The following is a 22,845-nucleotide window of genomic DNA, read 5'->3' on the forward strand; positions in this document are numbered from 1 at the left end:
CATGATCCTGAAGTTAACAGACAATCAGCAATTTTTGGATTTTTATTTTCAATAGGTCGATTACAAAAAAATAAAAATATGCATATATAGAAAATTTAAAAAACTATAAGTGCAATTTTTTGGAACATTTTTTTTTATGATTTGTCGAGTTTAAAAAAATCTAAGAAATATCAGACGTCGAATAATTTCAGTATCATTCATAATCGATCCCGGCAACGCGGGAATATTTAAACAATTTCGTAATAAAAATGAAATATTCTTAATTTTCAAACTTGCCATCTCTCAGTGCGGTATCAAGTGCAGACTAACAACTCTCTGCATTAAGTTCTCTATGCAACAAAATTTCTAAATTATCGACTAAAAATACGATAAAACAGTCGGTGAAAAAGTTTCGTCAGACAGTAATATCGAGAATATTGTGCTTTTAAAATTAATAAAGTAAGAGATAAAATTTGGAAAAACCATTATTGTTTTTAACAATGAAGTTTCAGGTAAAAATTATGGAAAACAAACAGAGAAAATTAGCAGGCATTTCAATAGTTGATATTTATATAATTGAAAAACCTCCAAAAATTGGAATCAGCCAAAAAGATGTCTTCTGCCTGTAAAAAAATCGGTATTTTAATTTTTGAAAGCCACGAAAATTCGCAATTTTTTTCCATTGCAAATGAATCTATAAAAAATTATGTTTGTAAATTTTTTTTTTAAATCTTGATAACGCCTGCAAAAATTTTCCACAAAAAATTTATCAGATACCAGACTTATATAAACAAACTGTCATTAATATACTAATTCGTAATTGCAATTATTATGAACAAACATGTTTATTATTATTATTATTTGTTGTATAATTACTTAATTTCACAATCGGTGTCAAGTACAATGAACAATAATTTTGTATCTACGACTATAAATAATTAAATTAGATTTAATTGTCAAAGTTTATTAAATAACAAAATGAGTGTGAATGTAGCAGACATCAGAAAAATTTTAAATTATAAATATTTATAAAAAATGCATTTATTAATTTCAAAATTTTTTAAATGCGCATTTTTTAAAATTTCATTTCATTAATTATCTACTTTATTTATTAATAATTAAAAATTTGTCTGATGTCTGCTACATTCACACTCATAAAAATAAAAAATTGACCTCATTAACAAACTTGATAATTAAAACATAAAAAAATTTTAAGTCGCAGTAATTAAAGTAAAATTGAGGATGTGAAACGTAAGATAATTTATTTTAATTTTATTTGCATTAATAAAATTATCTGAAAATTAAATTTCTCGTCTCGACGTTCAATTAATTAAATTACAATAATAATCATACATAAATATATATCTATATATATATAGAAGTATACAAGCATAAGCATAAGAAGTCACTGGAACATTCGAGCATGCTCCCCAGTTCAAATTCAAACCCAGTACCGAAACCCGTCACCTCGGCGCTGTATTCAAATTTTCCCGCGTGGAGGGGGGAGCTAAAAGTGTATCGAATTGGAGGGAGAAAAGCGTCGCGCCAAACGAGTCTCGATGGACGGGGCACGACGGCAGCCGGCCACGCGAAGTTGTTCCGAGCACTCAATATTTCCAAGTGTAACTTTACCTGTCTCAACATACGCGTGTTTTATTATTTATCTGAATAAACACAATTCATTATCGTTACCACAATTAATAACCTCCCGCTTATCTCCACCGTAATTTAAAATTAAAAAAAAAGTATTAAATAAAAAGTCAAAGTTATAAAAACCGTTAGCTTCATGTAATACAGTGAAACTTTTTTAGTGTCGTGAGTGTTGTGATGTGAATATTTGTGGATTAACCAATTTGTTACTCACTATTATTTTAAATTTCCCGGTCTCGGTAAGTCTACTTCTACTCTAGTTATTTATTTCAAATTTAAAACTGACAATTTTTTTTCTTTTATTTTTTTTTTTGCACAATGAGTATCATTAATTTTTTATTTCCTTGCTGAGCTCTTTTCTCACAAGGTGTTCTAAAGATGTTGCCATTCATGATATTTAAAAATACTCATGTTATCATGATCTTTTTTTTAAATATTTTTTTATCATCTAAAATGATCTCGAAGTTAGCAGACAATTAAAAATTAAAAATTTTTTTTAACAATTAAATTAGAAAAAAAAAAAATAAAAACTATAAGTGGAATTTTTAAAAATATTTTTATTTTACAATTTGTCATTTTTAAAAAAATTAAAAAATTATTAGACGTCGGCTAACTTCAGTATCACTAAAATCGTGTGAGAAATTTGCTTACTATAAATATAGATTTGCCATTGTGAGTTAAATTTTTACAACCAGATGTGATATCTAGTTTGATATTCAAATTTGAATAAATATTAGGCATGAGTATCTAGATCTAGCAGTTTCAGTATAATGCAATCTTACGACAATGACAGCAGAGCTAGTATTGTGTTTATATTGTACCCTATAACTTAACAAACGAGCGTCCACACTCTGGTCTTGTCTACTCCTGGTCTTGTCCTACTCGTTGTTTGCTCGTAGTCCCAGGTCCCAGCACAAGCACAAGCGTACAACAAAACTCCGATACCTGTTTCACGCGATACGAGTTTAAGTAGAGGAGACGAGAGATGAGAGAGCAAAGTATAAAGTAAGCGGACCAGAGGTAAAAAAAACATAAAAGTATCAAAATCCTGTGGCTGGAAGGCCGTAAAAAAGATACGAGCCATCGCAGTCGAGGAAGAGGAGTAACAGCAGAGTAGAGCAGAGCAGAGCTGATGTTGAAGGCTGCAGAGGTGTAAGTTAATTTGATATTCGATGCTGTAGGTTTTTAGTTCCACTTGTCTTCAAACTCACGTGCTGCTGATGCGTTATTTTTTTTCTATCCGGAAGTCATTTATTGAAATGCATTTGAATGTTCGGTTATTGATGTTCGAGTAAATGGTTTGCTATTGGGACCAAGCGGAGGAAACAAGTGTCTAGGATATTAAAAAAAAAAAAAAAGTCTAAGGCAGGTGGCAGGTGCGTTTCGATTACGGCTTATAGTTTGCTGCATATATATCCATATATGTATAATATGTGTATGTAGATGTGTAATGACAGTAATAGTAATGCATATTGATGTAACGTTCTTTCATTGAGAGCATTCTGACATACGCTTATAAGTAAGCTATCATAGAGTATTATGCAAGTCTTTTAATTGAATGTTCAGAGAGAATCTGGAGTACTGGAACGAGAAAGGAAAAAATTTAATGAGTATATGCGAGCTTAAATAGTTTTAGAAACATGATCCTGAAGTTAGCAGACATTTAAAAATTTTTGAATTTTCGTTTTTCAATAAATCAATTGCAAAAAAATAATATAAAAATCCGCACATGTAGAAAATTTTAAAAACTACAGGTGCAATTTTTTCAAATATTTTTTTTTAATGTTTTATCGTCTAAAAAAAAATCCAAAAATTATTAGACGTCTGCTAACTTCAGTATCATTTTAGAAACACTAGAGTAAATGATAATCCAGTTCATTTAATGATGATGATGAATAATTAAGTATTATTGACTCAAGTTAATGGACGCACTGAGAAAATTTCTGGTATTGAGTCGCTTTATTCAACTTGACAGACATCCTGATGTCGGTGTGCTCAATTTTTTATCCTGGGGTAATATTTAAGGACGCGAGGACGGGAGATATTTATGTCTGGATGCAAGTTTGTTGCATTGACTGCAGCTTGTCTTGAGTTCGCCGTTAGATGACCGGGGAGAAGATTCTATACGGAGGCTCGGTTGAATAGAATCCTAGAGTTCTATGGAGCAGTGTAATAGCCATTAGATAGAACTGCTTGGTGGTTGCTGCTGCTGGGACATTTTTAAAAGATCGCCAGACAATCTATTGACGTCAAGCTACTGCTACATTTATTTTGTATGAGGTCTAGACGTAGATGTCTATTAAAACACGTGTTCAATTTTTATTTGGCTTTCGATTGTGTTAGCAGATCTCGCGCACAGTTGTTTCTTTTATTATTTCTATGGATGTACATCCATGTTTTTAATTTTTATTTTTGTAACCGTTGATTGTAGACGTGCTAGAAAAATTATTATCCCACGGTTAATAATTGTTATCACTAGATCTATTTAGTACAGTGCGGAGTTAGTTTATTGTTGTTATTGTACTTTTTTTATTCAAAACAACCACGTGTGACTTGGGTATAGTTGCTATAGTATGTACGTTATATTTATATGTTTTTCTGTAACGGAACTGGGCCAGGAGGTCGGGAAGAACGTAATCGGAACTTCGTGTCGTTAAATGCGAGGCTTTTAAGGATGGGAGAGTTTGATATAAAAATTCTGAAGGGTGTAGTAAGTTTTTAAACATTACATTTGGAATATATTATACATATATATGTACACAGATATATATATATTTTTTTTATACTGCAGTACATTACACTAGTTGTTCTATCGTATTGGGGCGCGGACGGTTTCAAGTATCGTAGCGCGACGGTATTACAAATATATGTATATGTATATATAAATATAGAGGTATGTAGTAAAGAAGTAGAAAGAAAAAGAGTCTTCACGGTCGGTTGATCAGGAAGGCAGTGCAGGGACACTGGGTTGGAAGATAAATGAGTGCATGCATAGTTACTGGTGATGTTTTGTTTGAGGGAGGTGAGAGGAAACAGGAGGATGAGGCCAGACCGAATACAATAGACACAACTGAGGGCTACTCTCATTTATGTAATGCATCTAGAGACAATATACGCATGCCATCAGGGCGAGCTATTCTTGATTATGACGACGTAGTGGCGGTGAATCCGTCATACATGATCTGTGTGCAAATTCCTGTTCGCGGTTTCCATGCCTTCAAGGAAACTAATTTATGGATATTGATTAAAAATTAATGTACCTGAAGTTCGGAACGTTTTTCGTGAAACGAAAATCAAAAAAACAAAATTCAAAGTAAGAAATCTACTGGATCTGAGTTTTGAAATATTTCGTACATGCGCTAGTATGTCAGCCGAAAATTGCAGGCCACCCCAACTACCCCTTAAGCAGTCAAATTATATAAATTTTTCATTTTCGTTACGCGAAAAATGTTCCGATCTTCATACATAAAAAGTAAGCATGTATTCAATTGAATTATTGCTTATTTTTTTAATTTTATTTATTTTACTGCCGGGTTTTGTTTACGTACTTTTATTGTCACGGAAATAATTTTTTACGAGTACTGTTATCTCGCGGCAGTAATGATAATTGATTATTTATGGGTTTAAAATAACTTAAATTACTCAATAGTAATAACAAAGTTTAAGGTAATTATTGTTAGTGGCAATTATCAGGCATTTATTATTCGTTTGAAGAATGATTCACTCGAGTGTAACCACGTGAAAAAACTAAAACGATTTTTTATCTCACTGAAAATACTCGGCTATTAGTCAGTAGTAAAGTTCTCAGAAAATAGTATCGCCGTGGCTGGAATCTCCTGCACCGACTCGTTATTTTTTTATACTTTTTATCCAAAGTAATTCTTATCATTACGATAATATATAACGAGCTCGCCCTTTTATTTGAACGGTTATCTCACTAAATGCACCTTTTTGTTTGTCTTCTTCGATTTATGTTTATTTATTTTTTTTCTTTCCGCCTTTTTTATCTTTGTTTTGTTGAAACATTTTTTACTGTCAACCAGTGCAGTCGCCACAGTTGTCAGTATAGTGCTGCAGACGATGTGCAATATTTATTTGCCGTTACGCCACCTGTTTCTTCTCCGGACACTTTGTTATTTTTTTTTTTTAATTATTTTCTGTCAAAACTTTTATGCTGCTACACGTTCATGAGTTAATTCGCCTTGTCGTTATTGTTTTCATCAAACAGACATATATATTTTTAATGCACATTATTATTAATATTATAATAACATATGACATCTTTCAAAGATGTTTTAGAGACAGTAATGTTTTTTGCTACACATACATTCACATATATATTACTTTTACACCTGTGTGTTTACGATATTTATTTTCTCTTTACTCAAATTCCTGTGGCCTCTTTACTGCGCTGATTTTTTTCTATCAGTCAAAGTTATTTAATAAATATTTTTTCAATAAATTATATCAACATGATTTTTGAAGCTTATTATATAAGTTATAGTCACGTCACAACTATAAAAAATATGTAAATATATGATACGTATATGATAACGAGATTCGGGATGGATTGAATTCCAAAATTCGTTACTTGCAATGTAGCTCTGCGGAAAGTAGAGTAGTAGTTCGGTGCTCGCCACTAGATCGCGCCCACAGATTGCCGTGTCTCTGGTAAGATACTTATTCCAGAGTTATTATATTCCCAAATTGAAGCATCTATGAGACGGGTTACTCGCTACCATTTAGCAGATTAATGCTAGCCTTTTTTGATAGTAATACTGGGGAATCTTGTATTTTACTACGACAATAATGTTTAATGTTAATGTTTCTCTGAATAATTTTTGTCATAGTACAAAAGAAAGTACTGTGTATGAAAATATAATATTTTTCTAAATGTGTCTCCTTGTGACTCTCCTCGATCTTCGCTAAATCAGTCTCAAGCTGATCATCACGCTTGAGGTGTGCAAAAATTAATTTTTTTTAAATAAAATAAAATTAAAGAAAGAAATAAATTTTAAATAATTTTGACTGAGCGTCAAAAAAACAAATGAAAAAAATTAATTATATAGAAAAAAACAAATGAAAAAAATTAATTATACACTCAAATCAAACTCGTTGAAGTTTAGATTGAAACTGATGAGCTCCGAGTTTAGGAGTTTAGCTTCTCCAACACCTCTTCGAATTGAGAGTTCCTCTTATCCTCTAAAAGGTAACGGTAGGCGTTCACCAACCGATCATGTCTCTCCTCGAGCTTCGCTAAGTCAGCCTCAAGCTTAGAAGACGTTTTCTCCAGACTTAATATTTGTATTCTAAGCTGATAGGACTTTTCCTTCTCACATGACGATTCAGTTCGAAGCTGAAAGAGCTGTTCCTTAGCTAAATGTTTTGGATTTGGACGTCTTTACCGTCCAAGAAGTACGCTACGAATTCGGAAATCTCGAACTTCCATACCTAAAGTTAGGACCTCGTCTGTCTTTAAATGAATGTAGGAATATAACGGTCGACAGTACGTTATCAGAGGAGTATGTAGACTTTATGCAAGCCACCAGAAATAGGATGGATTTCTTCGGCAGTAATTCATTAATATTCTTCCATCAATTCCGTAGCGTATAGATGGCAAACGGTGGATTAATGAATCCAAATGGTGACAGCACCCGGTGGTTTTGTCGGTGAACCTGAAGGTCTCGCAGCTTCGACTTCATCTCTTTAAGTCTCGGCATGTCGATGATAATAATTTTTTCAGAGGTCTTGATGTTATTCATAAATATTTTCCAATAAAATATATCAACATGATTTTTGTAGCTTATTATATAAGTTATAGTCACGTCACAACTATAAAAAATATGTAAATATATAATACGTAGGCTGAAATGTTAAAAAATGAAAGTCGGTGATGACAAAAGTGTTAACACATTTGAAGCTTAGACAAGTGAACGTATACGTAAATATCATGTGTATAAATATCCTTGTATATATATACATATATGTTCAAGTAAATTTTCGAGGTCGCTGAAGACCCCTTGGCGGAAGCCGCTGCCGCCACAGGTGAAACAATCTCGATTTGCGTCTTCAGATCTTTTTATTTTTAAATAACTTTCAAAAAAGCATTTTTTTTGACTGAACATTCCGAGGCTTCCGGTCAAAAACCTCTTCCGGCTTAGAGAGTCACGCATACTTGCGTTCTTTAGGAATTTGTTGAAAAGATTTATTTATTTACGTCCGTTTGTAGTTATTTTGTTTTTGTTTTTATTCATGAAAACAAAGTTTTGTTTGTTAACTTTTTGGTTTATTGGGTCGGAAATCTTTTTCGTGTATTTTCGCAATGAATATTCGTTTCCAGTAAATAACTTTTGACGCCAATTCATTCAATTATGTTTTGACGCGTACCCGAAAGTTAAATAGAGAGAAATGAGAGGTAACACGAACACGAGGGTTTAATATTCGTGATGCGCATGTCCAAGGGGTTTGTGTCAATTTTCGGGCAATTTCACGCCTATTTCCTTATTCCCGCATCAAATCCTGGCAAGTAGGAGTTTACGAATAAAAATAAAATAAAAAATTTAACGTTATACGTGATGAGAGAGGCAAGGGCTGATGGTTGATCTTTCACTGTTGGTTTCTGTTGTGAGAATCCCATCTATCCTTGTGTCGTTTAGTGTCGTATATATATACGACGAGGGGAAAATGCATTCCACGGTTGGTGAACTTTCAGCCGGATGTTTTAGATTGTAAAGAAGAAAATAAAAAATGCCAGTTATCCCGCCCGAAGGGTTCGGGTTCACTTAACGATAACAGACAGGGTGTGATGTTATACTCTAAAGTCATATATATATGTATACTCTCGATCACCACCGCTATATGTTCTCAAAGATTTACCCTATCTCGAAATTGACATCGATTGATTCACAGCCCTCTTGACTCTTCAGTGTCACTCGATATTAAATTTTATTAACAGAAAACTCATCTAAAAATTTTATCATTTTACGGAAAATAAATATTTTAGTTGAGTTTATGGTGAAATAAATTTTTAAATACGCGAAAAAGTATTTAATTCAAATTGATTGTCATCACACGTCTCAAAATAATCCAAAGGTCCAAAACAACATTTCAAAGTCAAATTTCGTTCAAAACAAATTCATTTTTTTTAACTTCAATAATTATTGACATCAGAATCTTAGGAAAACTTAAAAGGGCCTTGAAAATTCTTAAAAATAGTGAGTGGAATCAAAATTCCTTTCTAACCAGGAAATCCTTCAACCTGCCCATAAGGTCAGATTAATTCATTTTTTATTTATCAAAAGAAATAAAAGTTTATTACTCGATATTCTAACGGTTTTAATTTTATTTTTAACTGTTAACATGTATGAACACATTAAAAGTATCTTTTTTTATTTATTTTCTAAATGTATGCTTGCGATGAGTTGGTATTAACGTCACTGCACGTGCGGATAATTGCACTGCAATTATATAGAGTCAAGTTGATGTTATCTAGGTTCTGTATTATATATATATACATATATATATAGATATCTGTACATCAAGAAAGTGCCGGGTGTTGCGATGAGGAACCGGAAGTAAAACGATCGAGCGACTTGTGTATGCACGATCACGTAGGATCAGTCAGGTTGATCGTACTGAGAACACGAGTGCTGAATTCAAGAGTTTATTTCGCTCAGACAAAGACTATCTTCTAAAGTATACATATATATACATGTCTGTAAGAAGCTAGACAGATCCTCATTTACACTTTAGACTTAACACCTTATCTACTATGACTCTAATGATTGTTCTTATTCTCAGTTGATCGATCGCTGGCACACGCGAGTGTGAGGTCGAGACCTTCTGAAATTTATAGTTGACTAATGTCGAAGTTCACATTGATCTTAAAATTACTCCGTCTTCAGTCTCAATTTATCTTGATGACTTTTGCACAATTAAATTATTTAAACAGTCACTTAAATATCAAATTCAAATTTAATATGTTCAAAATTGGATAAATTAAATATTTGTCATATTTATACTCTATCGCAAACAATATCCTCTGAGAATTTAATTATTTTCGTTAGTACACAAACTGTTAATTGAATATTATAATTACATTTTATGTTTTAACGTTAATTGTCTAGTCACGTCCTCGATAATTTAATTTATTGCATGAATGAAACGACAAAAGGCCTCTTTTAATATTTAACTTCAATTAAAAGCAACCGAATTAACTAAAAACCCTTCGTATTTATAAATAATGTCGTCATAAAATGTATCTTTACGGTTCCACGCGAAAGCAATCAAATATATTTCACATAATTATCATCCAAAATACAGTTTTTGCGCAGGTGGTAACACCTGAGCCCCCTGACAGGTGTTTTAACCCCAAAAATAAACTGCTCAACCCTTATCCACCATAGCTCTAGCCATATAAATATGTATGTACAGTTTTATATATTTTTTTCACTTGGAAATTTTCTTTTGAGCCGCAAAAGCGCTTAGATATTGGCCTTCATTGCCAGTGATATAAAAATAAATAAATGAAATTAAGAGTGCAAAGGAAACGTTGGCGGATGCATCACACGCAAGCGGTTTTAAAAAAATCGAGAGTACGCTCGGGAAGGAAAGAAGAACGCTTTCATGGTTGTTTCCGAACAGAAGCCGTACACCATATGTCGGAGAATATGGTCCCATGCCTTGCATACTCTACATACACTCAATGTGTATATGCAAACAGCGTCCATACTATGCCCTCCATACAATACTTATTCCTCCACATCCAAACGTCTCACTCATCCACCCAACAAACTCCGTATTAAACTCAATTCTACACAAGTTTAATTCTATTCGTATGGCTGGTATCTATATCGGCCATTCTGTTTTCTGTTTGGGCACGGTTTGTTGCTCAACGACGTACAGTAACTGGTGTAAAGTAAAGACAACTTTAGTTTGCTCCATAATGATAATATGTACGTACATAGTATACGCAAACCACGCTTCGAAAAGTAATATAATAGAAGGAAAGTATATATTATACATATATTACTCGATACTTATGTTACCATCACTCTTGTTATGTCTTTTGTGTCTTGTCTGGTGTCTTGTTTTACTTGTCTACTGTCTCCTCTGTTCGCTGATATAATGTAAGTAAAGTAAAGCAAAGGTTTACCTGGCGTAGTGCACTGCACTGACGAATCTAAGTATGTAGAAAGAGCGAACCTATGCCTGCATATGCCTCCGAGCAGCTTGAAACGCGATACGTATAAAAAGACATGCACGCGCGAAGCTTTATTCATGCTCGTTCGATTATATCCAGCTGTCTTATCGATTTTTACCTTGATATATAGACTCGTCACCACTCGTCAGACAGTCCTTTATGTGACGTAACATGAGTTTGCTTTATATACGCGAATATGTAAACAAAAAACGCCGCTGAGGCCAGTGAACTTGTTTTTTGATTTTCCCTTAACGTCAGACAATCAAAATTCTATTCGTGGTGATGAAAAATCCTGGGTTTGTTTTTATTTTTTAGTTTCAGTCGGAGTAGAAATAAAAATGGGGCTTCATTTGATTATGGCACACCGCAGGTGACGACATCGTGGGTTGTTTTGTTCTACTCTACTATTATTTTTCCCAGACCCAGTTGTACGTACAGCTTGTATGGTAGTTGTTTTTTTTTCATATTTTTTATTATATTATATTGGATATATAGCAGTAGGTATAATGTAATAAGTAATAACACACATCAAGAGTCTGTTGTCTGTATTCGGATGATATGATGTTGACGGTAGCACGTCAATTTGGACATCGTGCGTATATGCATGTCACATCGACGTAATATGTAACGAAATATATATATAAATATGTATAATATAATGTGTGCAATATAATCAGTTGTATTTTAGTGGAATGTTTGTGCAATATACGACAGACAAAACGTTCATGGTAATAATAATTTACAGTGAGAACTATCTCACGCATCTGAGTGACTGATGTATGCATACTTTTTTTTTTTTTTTTTTTTATTTCATTATTTCGGTTTAGTAGGTATAAAAGTGAATATGTTGATACTTTTGTATGCCGACCTTTTGAGTCCTTGTATTTATTGTAGTTCGCAGATCGTATTCCGCTTTGTTTAATTTATAAAACCGGCTGTTCTATAAATGAAAAAAAACATAAATTATTTTCGAGTGTTTAAATTTTTGCATTATTCATCATATTGATTTCTGGTTTGAAAGCCTGATGGGAACTAATTTTTAAAAATTAATTTGCTGATTTAAATCGCCGTTGGGGTAAGCCATTAAACCGAAACAATAGGAATTAATTAATTAAATTGATAATTAATTTTTTCCATAATTAAAATAATAAGAGAAAAAAATGAGATTATTAATCGAACTCTTCCGCTCGGTCGCTTTCAATTCGTCATTATCACGTCCGACTTTCATCAGTCGTGTGTCAAATTGCCGAGATTATGATGGATAAATATCGCACGGATAAGAAAGTTTGTGAGAGATATGTGGCTGGTTAATAGACACCGATCCCGCAAGTTCCGACTCATTCGATACTATTATACTTGGTTGATAGTTTTTAAAGAAAACTTCCGTGAGATTTAAAGCTAGATACACTTGTTATGTTCTGTTGGCACAGACTGTGTGCCAATTCACATTATATATATTTTTTATCAGCGCTAGATCACACATCAGTCTAAGTAGGGATATATATCTATGTAACGTACATAGTCGAGAGAAAATATATACCTGATGAATAACATCTTGGCAGGTGTTTCGGATAATTTTTGTTGAGTCAGCTTACTTGGGTTTTTTTTTGTGTAGTAAAAAAGTGGCTAATATGGGCTTAAAAAATTAAATGGCTGTCAGTCCTGTACAAAAGAAATTGAAAAAGATCCTTATGAAAAATTTTCTAGGCTAGGGTGACATTGCAACCTGCTCACTAAAAATTCTCTCAACGTTTTTGTATCCATATAACTCCTCCCAAGGGTAACTTTATTTTTACTTACCTTTATCTTCTCATATTCTACAGGATAAATATTTTTAACGCGTGATCGGAAATTAAATTTTAAATTACATCTCATAAATTTTATTACACTAAATTCGATTTGCGCGAAACCCTTTGAGGATTTATCTTATTATTTTTTATTAAAATACTTTTTTTCATTTCATTTTCAAAGATTGAAAGCAAACATTCAAAATGAATGGGAAATTTTTTTCCATCCATCAATGGGAGATGTAGTTTCGCACGTCCCACTAGGAAAGTCGAATTAATAGAGTGTTATGTTGATAAAAAAAAGAAACTACCGCGTAGATAAATTACAGCAGAGTAGAGGAACAGGGACAGGGACAATCCCGTAGGTTTAGTTAATGAGGATGTAACGTGCATACAACGTTTTACACGCGTAATGTGTGGGCAGCTGTGGCAATATATTAAACAGCCGCAAACTTTTCCCGTTCATCACCGCTTTTTCTACGGCTACAGTTTTGCTCACCCCGCGATCCCATTTACACATCGTGTGGGATTATTTTGACACGCGGCACTGCAAGTGATTGAGTAACTGAAAAACTCTACTCCAGTAGTAGTTCTATAGGTCAAAACTTATAGTAGTTCAAAGGTATAAACTTTTGATTTCATAAATTTATTCATACTCTTGTATAGTCTCAGTATACTCTTAACTACACTGTAAAAAGAGTGGTGTTAAAAATGGACTCGTTTTAACTCCGCCCGCTGTAAAAATGAAATTACACCGGTGTAGGAGGAGTAATACAGCGGTGTTAAAAATACCGGTGTTAAAGCGGGGTAACTGGTGTAAAAGCGGAGTAAAACCGGTGTAAAAGTGGAGTAATGCCGGTGTAAAAGCGGGGTAAATTGCGTCCGCTTGGAGTATTAAGTTTAAAGATTATAAAACACAAAAAATGTCAGTTCTTTATGAAAATTAATAAAAAATATCATTTATTAACAAGTATAGTGATCGAGTAAGTAAAAATATTTACAAAGTAAAATATTTTAACGCCGGTAAAGAATATCTACACCGGTGGCGGCGTTATTTCAACACCGGTCTAGAATATTTACACCGGTGGCGGCGTTATTTTAACACCGCTTTCGGGAGTAAATTTAACACCGATAATTTTAACACCTACACCGTTTGGACTTACCCCGGTGATTTTTTACAGTGTATGGATTCGAAAAACAACCTATTGGTTATCAATGAAAAATATACCGTGGTCTTAAGAAATGGAGAAAGTGTCGTGTAATTTAATCGCCGGAGACTGAGTATCACTTTTATTTTCTATTACATTTGATTATACAGCAGATATATACGTTTGTATGCAGATGTCTGTAATGTAATCATTAATGATTTCTGGTGGCTAATAGAGCTGATACTGAAATCGCGTGATACTGACACGCGAAACTAAACTAGTAATTGGTGGTGCGGTAAAACCACATCTAAATGCCATATATACTAGCTGTAGATCTTTTCAGACTTGGACTCTCTCAACCAAATCCATTTCCCGTTCTACTTTACGCTTGAGAATATAAAACGTTCAATTTCAATCCACGTGACAATCTCTTCTCTTCTTTTATATTCTAATCCCCTTTTATTAATTAAATTTTTTTCCCTGTTCAATCATTAATTTTTCTGCTTAATTATATATGACCGCGTCTTGAATGTTACGGTTCCCTATTCGATTTCTATTTCAGTGGATGGGCAACTTATTATTTTATACAATTACCTTTGCATATATGTATGTATAACACTTGTAATCCATGATATTGTTAATGTTTTAATGAATCGATGTAAAAGTAAACGCGAGAAGATTATATATATATAAATATAAAATGTAATGGGTATATGGAAGTGTCGTGTTTATATCCATGTCTGTGTATATATATGTATATATAATAGGGATGATGCTGGTTGTAGTTTTCGTGGTCAACGTGCCGAGTCGCGATCACGGTGCCGTGAATTGCTTAAAGCTGGATACCGTAAACCGAATCTCCTCTACGGAAGAAACGGGTTTCCATTTCCTGAGTACGTAATTTTATATATGCGCTCTTTGTTTAACGTTTTAAACGGTTTAAGATCATATTTTATAATTTAAATTTGCAATGCTAATTATTTATTTATCTATGCATATTATTTTAAGTATTCAGTTTGTTTCAGTGGGTCAGTTTAAAAATAATAAATGTTGCCTCTTTACATTAACTTAAAAATGCCTACACAGTTTTCATAAATTTCATAAAATAATCTTGCGTAGTCATATTATTATTTTTCTACATCCATAAAAATAAATAACACTTTAATTGAATTGTTATCTTGAAATATGACTAATCTTATTTATATTTTTCCGACAATATTAATCATCGATAAATTTTTCTTGAAAGTAATTTAGGTCATCGGAAAACGTCATTGAGGGTAATTAAAAAATGTCACAATCGTTGGAAATTTTATATTAAACAATTAAAGGAGAATAATATTCGAGTTCCGGTAGTCAGATTTAAGTCTCGGCTCGTTAGGCATCACCGACACGCCTCGTGTCGTCACTGGATCCCTCATCACAACTGAAACAATGGTCCAGTCAAAACGAAAACTCTTTATTGTAAACGCCAGAACAATGTCGTTTTTACGTAACTGAAAAATTTAAACCGGGTCATACGCGCGATCATAGCTAAGTCACTAAATTCAATGCGAAATAACATATTTTATAAATAGACGTAAATTTATATATAAACATGTTGCGAGATAGCACATAAATAAGATGAGGAAATAATACTCGAGTAGAGATGCTTCGATCGACCTTTCTTATCTTTTCGTACACACGCTCCATGACAGTGCAGATCATAATGTCAAGAGTTATCTACACATGTTTCGGATATTCAAACGACTGCACGATTCTCTTTGAATGTTACTGAGCTTACACTCTAAAAAAGCGGTGTTAAAATGGACTTATTTGAACACCGTTTTCGGGGGTAAATTTAACACCGCAACCTCAACACCGGGATAGCGTGAACTTACACCGTTTTTTAGTGTAGATGTCTGGCGCCCACACCCTCTAAAAAAATTTCTGACAAATCTCGACCATTGTCAGAGATCTGGCGCCCATGCGCTTTGGCGTAAATTCGATTTTCTGCTTTTCTATTCGCTTTTTTCTCATTTCTTCACTGAACAAAATGATAAAACACGACCTGAGTACTTTCATTTTTGCGAAAATTCCTTGACGATGAAAAAAATTTTTCAAGAATATAATAAACATAAAAAAAGAAGTTTATTTTTATGTTTACTTTTCATTCGTAGCAACACAAAGCTCCTTGATTTTACTGCCTGCGATAATAATCGCTCGTGTACTTCTTTCAAGTACGCCCTTTGAGATACTCAACTGCTGTAAGTACTTTGTGTACATATATCAGGTTCTGCCAGTATAAGTACAGGTATAGGTACTGGTAAAGGTATATTACATCCAAAGATATACAGATATCTATGTAGTTGAGTTAAGGTCGTTGGTTGTTGGGTTGATGGATATCCAGGCCGCGCAAGTCAGACCAGCAGTTAAATAAACTAGCGTTGATTTCGAATGGTATATTTCTGGTGCAAATAGACTGCGGAATTGCTGCTCTATTCTTGGATTATATTGATCGTTTTAAAGCTTATTAACTATTTCCAAACTCTTTTATTTAGCTTATTTTCACTTTACTGCTTTATAAACTTAAACTGAGCCCTCCTTTTTTTATTAATATTAAAAAGTTATATGGAGACAGCTATTTAGTTTATTATGTCTAGGTAAAAACGTGCTGAGTTATAAATAAATTTATACGTATGGATTCGAGTATACTTGAAAAATTTTTCGATAGGAACTACACGAGTTATTGTAGTGAAAAGATTCGCGGTATACATATTACAAGAGGTGTACATAAGAGGTGGGTACAATGTCCTACATACTGAGTGTATTTTAGCTGGTGACTTGAATTTGCGTCCCTCCGGGTAAAAAGACGTCAAGTACGTTATCAATCGTGTTGAAACTGGGTTTTTGAATCATGGTTATTTTAGAAATTCTTATTAATATCTTTTACATTTATTTCTCTTGTACAATGGAGCCAATTGTTTTCTCTTGATGACTCTTGAAATAAAGGCAAATAATAGCTTGTCGGATTTTTTTTATTTTATGGAGATGCTTTGATGACGAGAGAAGAGTTATGAAGTATTCTTGAACAGTTGTAGAATAATTCTTATGGTTTATACTTCTCATGAAAAGAGTTTATCAACGAGACGCAATCTCAGCAAGTTTCTGGTAGAAAAGATGAAAATGAAAGAAAAAAAATGTAAATGGTTGTGGATGCAAAATTGAACTCGACTGATGCTAAATTAAACAAACAGTTTCTACTGAATGTATTGGATCGTTAAAACATTTCTTGAATTCTTTTGAAGAATCGGCTTGTTAGGTATTCAAACGTTCAATTTATGAGATTTGTTTGTATATTTTTTACTCTTTGGAAAAAAAATTAAATGTTTGTTCAACTATTTTAGCGATTCAGTAAAGTTGTGACTATGTTATGAATAAAAATTTAAATTCACGAGTTATTACTATTTTTTTTTATCACAGTCTGTTTTTTCCGCAAGAATAATAATAATTTTAGCTGCAGTTTTTTGTCAAATGAGTTGATAGTATTTCTGTCTCTGGAGAATTATTTTCTCCAGAGACTACTGGAGTCTGCATTAAATTTGTTGTATCGTATCTTAGCTGTAGAATTTCGAGGTAAATTTGTACACTGTCGATAATAATCTGAAATTGCTTTTGGATTGAAAATACATCCGAGCAAGTTGGTGTCTATTGTCAACTCCCCAGCGGCGTTTTTAAAATAAAATATTTGACAATGAAGAAATGCTCGGAATTAAACATAATATTATATATAGACTTGGTAGATTAAAAGATTATTTTGCTAGCGAATGTACTGAAGTAGTCGCAAAAAATAAAACGCTCCCAATTTCGCTGATTATTTATCTTAGACCTCAAAGATATATACGTTGTTTTTATATCGCATTAATGTGGTTATATATACATGTAGTTAAATAGAATTTCTAATGTTTAAATTTAGCAATGCACGTGCAGCTGAGCATTATACAGTAGCTAACTGGACACGTAGTCAGATCTATCTTTAAACGTTTGCAATTTAAATGGTTAGTTGTAAAGCCACAAAGTCGCGCGCTAGACGAGAAAATCCGACGCAATTTCCGCACGTCAGCGGAAACTACCGAAAGAGTGCAGATAGTATGGAAAAAATAAAAGGGTTGAGAGGAATCGAGAGTTGGGCTCTGTCGAGTAAAGTGGAATTATAGGATAAAAAATAAAAAATGAGGCTTAAAGAATAAAAAAAAAGCCGCGTAAAAGCTTAAATGCAGCGCCATAAATTTTGCTCGTCATGATCTCTCGTGATATTACGAAAAAATATCGTACTCGTCACTGCACTACACCAGTGTTAGGGCACGAGATGTTGACTGACTTTTAGCGGCATGAATTTCACCCAGATATGAATCTGCAATTTTTAGTCGAGATTCAAGTGAGTTGCTATTACACAGCCAGGTCGTTGACCTATCTCAGTCACAATTCATATGACACATTTATGGGTTAACGTTAATCGATAATTCTCAAGTTTGTCGGATATTAACCTCGTGTCACTCTACATTGATTTCCTTACACTTGATTAATTTTTACCTGAATAAATTTATGTAATTTATATCACTTACTAAATTACTTATTATATATTTTTTTAAATCAACTTTTTGCTAAATTTGAGTGCTTCACATTAAATTCCAGCGATTTTATATAAAAGTCCTTTTAAAAAATTAATAACCGAAATACGTAAAATTTGAAGTTTTATTTTATATATGATCGATTATTCAATTGTACGCGAAGTTTATTGGAAATATTTCTACTTTTATTTTATATTTTTAATATCGAAGCTGGATTTCAAGGAGTTCAAAGCTCTCTTTCAGAATTTCATCAATAAATAATTTTAAAAATACTGCAAATTTCTCCTGCCTGAAAAATAGTTCCATTAATATTTCAACAATTATCAGAAAAAATTATACATGCATATGTACCTTTTCAAAACTAGTTATACAGTGGCACATATTCAAAAAAATTAAATATCAACCTTTCCAATTTAATTGACTTTCAACAATTTACTGCCTCGAAATTGAAACGCGACGTAAACAGTTAACTTTTAATTAACCGCCACAAATATACCGAGATTCTAGTTTAGGAAAAATGCCACTACATCAACTATTCATTAATTACTCGAGCGTTAACCAACCATTTCGAATTCTCGTATTTTTTTTCTAAACCAGGCCTGAGTTAAGAATCGAATTAATTTCAATTAAGCCCAAAGTAGCTACGACTTGATGGAAAACCCAATGCACCGTGAATGAAAAAAAGGACAAGTACCCAGCGCAATATTTCACGTAAGACATACGAGGTGAATAAAACGCGTACAGAAGGAATCCCACTATAATTCACGACTGAGGATGGTTACTTGGGTACAAAGAGCCTCCGTATTCACATTGCATTGGGTAGGTCGAGTCACTGATTCTTCTAAAGTGGTTCCACAACTAACGCATATGCATTACATATACTATAGTAGTATAGTAATAATATAATCCACAACTTGAAAGCAGTCACCGGTGTACAGCAGGGTGTATATGTATGACCTCGACGCGTAGCTCTCAAGGTAGATCGGAGTGCGCGACGTCACGCGGTTCATCCAAGGTCGGATGATGAACCACGTCCGATAATATATATAAATATATATATACATATATATCTTTTCCATTAATTTATACTCATCAATTAATTTTCATCCTCATATTCTTACACTGTAAAAAGAGCGGTGTTAAAAATGGACTCGTTTTAACTCCGCCCGGTGTAAAAATGAAATTACACCGGTGTAGGAGGAGTAATACACCGGTGTTAAAAATACCGGTGTTAAAGCGGGGTAACTGGTGTAAAAGCGGAGTAAAACCGGTGTAAAAGTGGAGTAATGCCGGTGTAAAAGCGGGGTAAATTGCGTCCTCTTGGAGTATTAAGTTTAAAGATTATAAAACACGAAAAATGTCAGTTCTTTATGAAAATTAATAAAAAATATCATTTATTAACAAGTATAGTGATCGAGTAAGTAAAAATATTCACAAAGTAAAATATTTTGACACCGGTAAAGAATATTTACACCGGTGGCGGCGTTATTTTAACACCGGTACAGAATATTTACACCGGTGGCGGCTTTATTTCCACACCGCTTTCGGGGGTAAATTTAACACCGATAATTTTAACACCTACACCGTTTGGACTTACCCCGGTGATTTTTTACAGTGTATACTTTTCCACCTTTTCATTCTTCGACTCCTGATATTTCATTGTCTGTCATCATTTATTCTATTCCAGTGTCTCCTTGAGTCAAGCAGCTCGCGGCTAGATCTTTAAGCTCTCTGACGCTAAAACCACTTGGTAATAATTATTTTTCGTGTAGAAGTTGATGTAGACGAGGCACCTTTGGTGATTATCATTCGGGCGTACGAGTTGTACGAATGAGAGCGCAGAATAAGAAGGAAGCTGTAGATAAAAAGACCGTTAACCTTCCGTTTGGTCGATACTCAACAGCAACCTCATTTGTGTTTACAAACGAGTTATTTAAAAGTTATTTTTCATCTAAGTTTTGGTACTAAATATTCTTATGTTAATTGCAGTCGCGGTTTATGCGCGAGTTGATTTATTTTTTTTAGAGGTAATTTTTGAAATTAATCGTCTGAGTGGGAGCTAAACTTAGCAGGGGTTGTAAATAAAATAATAACTTGGCGAATTTAAATTGCAAATGCGTGGATGATGAGTAAGAGTTGCCGGTGAAAAGACAACTCTTTGTTCTTATGACTCATCGATGTCTAACTTGTAGTAAACGTGTCTTCAATGCTTTGTGTTGGTGTTACAGGTCCACCAAACTGTACTGCAGCAGAGGCGTAAATGTGATCGATCCATGGAGGAAACATCGACAGGATTTTGATCTTCAATGCAACAATCATGCAATAAGCAATTCTGCCGGGTACAGAATCGTCTGAGGGCCCAGTAGTCGAAATAAAAGTAAAGTCAGAGGCGTCACGAGTGACCTGGATCGCATGCAATGTTGAAACGGCAATTGTCTGAGTGAAAGTGTCGTGACCCGGGTGAGCCGGGCTCACCTCTTCCTTTTTAAATTTCACATTTGTTTTGTTTATTTATTGTATTTGTTTTTAAAATCTTCTTATTGAGAAATGCATGGAATTTCTAACGATAAAAGCTACTGATTGAATCCGACGAGCGAGACGACAAGCCGATTAACTATGAAAGCTTACAAGAACCAGTTGAAAATATCTAATGCATATAATTTAAAGTTTGATTGTAAAGTTGGAGAGTGACATAGCGAGTGTGTGAAAGAGTATGACGGACTATTTGGATTCACATTTTGTCCGGGCGCTCTGCCGTGATCCAGACAGAAGGACACTACAAGTAAGTTTTATATTTATGGATACATATATATTTTATTAATAGACTTTTTATTTAAATGTACTCATTTACGATATTGGAAAAGTTATCATCTTTAATTCTTATTTCATATTTTTCACTGGTATCTGACTCTAGTAGAGCTAATAAATATTGTGGTCGATATCGTGCACTCAAACCCACCGGACTAATTAACTAAGACATTAATAAATTTTTTTTTACAATTTTCTATCAAGAATTTCGAGTTGTTTAGTCTTAGTTGGAGTAGTTGATAAATATATTTTATAATTTATTAGATTATTGTATTTTATTTCATTATTTAGATCAGATTTTTTTCTTGTCGCTATTTGTCGACTTCTGTGTAAAAAACGTCAACTGCTAAAAATTTTTTAGATTTTCAAGGATAATTGTCATGAAAATTTGACTATTATTCAAAAATGTATACATGTTCTCTGTGATTAATCAAGATATCGAGTTAGATTTTAATTTAAAAAATTTTAAAAATACAGTACTAATTTTTTTTGAAAATTATTTCGGCAGATTGCCATGTCTATTGAGAACCTAACTATCCCGTACCAACTTTATTAAAAAATCGTTAGCCCTAATAGCTCAGCTCAAAAACTTCTTGATTCCAAGATTTCTTTACTCCATTACATCACTATTCCAAGACAACTCTACCCAAACTTTTGAGAAAAAGTAAACAGCTCAGTAAGCAGGAAAATGCTTTCTGTTACTCCAAAATTTGGGTAGAGTTGTCTTGGAATAATGATGTATAATGGAGTAAAGAAATCTTGGAATCAAGAAATTTTTGAACTGAGCTATTAGGGCTAACGATTTTTTAATAAAGTTGGTACGGGATAGTTAGGTTCTGAGTAGACATGGAAAATTGCAATTATTTCACTAAAGTCTTGCGATGAAATTTAAAGTATTTAAAAATAATATATATGAAAATATTTATGGATACATATATATTTCATTAATAGACTTTTTATTTAAATTTATTCATTTATGATATTGGAAAAGTTATCATCTTTAATTCTTACTTGATATTTTTTACCGGTATCTGACTCTAGTAGAGCTAATAAATATTGTGGTCGATATTGTGCACTCAAACCCCCCGGACTAATTAACAATAGCCAGGCTATAGCTATATCATGTACCGTAGAAGCCAATCATGGAAGCCGATATCGGTTGCCAAAACCCTCAAATTCGCTATATCCTATTCACTTTATGGTATTTAGGCTTTTTTTAGTTTTTATTTTAATTCCGTATGCCCCATTCTCGTAAATTACTTCAATAAAACAATAAATCATCCGTTTTATCTGTCAATAAAAAATACACATTTGCTTTTAGTCACTAAAGAAATAAATAATCTGCAGAGAGATAATCTCAAGCATTAACTTATTTTTATAAATTATATTATTCATCACTGCTGCGAGTTATCGTACTAATTATTAATTGCGCCAGACGCTCTTTATGTTTTATTTAACGTAGCATTGTAGAGTTTGATGTGCATGGGGTAAAATTAAATAGCCAAAGTATAGAATTATTATAGAACTTTAGCTAAATTATATATTTTATTAAAAACATGGACAATATTTTTTTAATTTTATAGAATTGACGTCAGCGCGCCCATTTAAGTCTGAGAAGTTGAATCATAAATGTCGTTGCGTAATTTTTAGATTTGATAGAAAAT

The 22,845-nt window shown here is 33.1% G+C and overlaps 1 protein-coding gene across 6 annotated transcripts in view; it reads left to right on the plus strand.

The window, feature by feature from the left end:
- The first annotated feature begins 1,544 nt into the window (after window positions 1–1,544).
- The window catches only part of LOC130675450 (rap guanine nucleotide exchange factor 6-like), an 87,050-nt gene continuing 65,749 nt past the window's right edge, over window positions 1,545–22,845 (plus strand). For 4 of the 6 annotated variants that reach the window (XM_057481146.1, XM_057481150.1, XM_057481147.1 and 1 more), the window contains exons 1-2: window positions 1,545–1,868; window positions 20,602–21,155. In XM_057481146.1, the coding sequence (XP_057337129.1) occupies window positions 21,087–21,155 (69 nt within the window). In that variant the 5' untranslated portion in view covers window positions 1,545–1,868; window positions 20,602–21,086. The remainder of the gene's footprint in view (window positions 1,869–20,601; window positions 21,156–22,845) is intronic. The other 2 variants (XM_057481154.1, XM_057481156.1) reach the window with 1 other exon arrangement.

This window comes from Microplitis mediator, chromosome 10 (assembly GCF_029852145.1).
Source record: "Microplitis mediator isolate UGA2020A chromosome 10, iyMicMedi2.1, whole genome shotgun sequence".
Classification (NCBI taxonomy): Eukaryota; Metazoa; Arthropoda; class Insecta; order Hymenoptera; family Braconidae; genus Microplitis; species Microplitis mediator.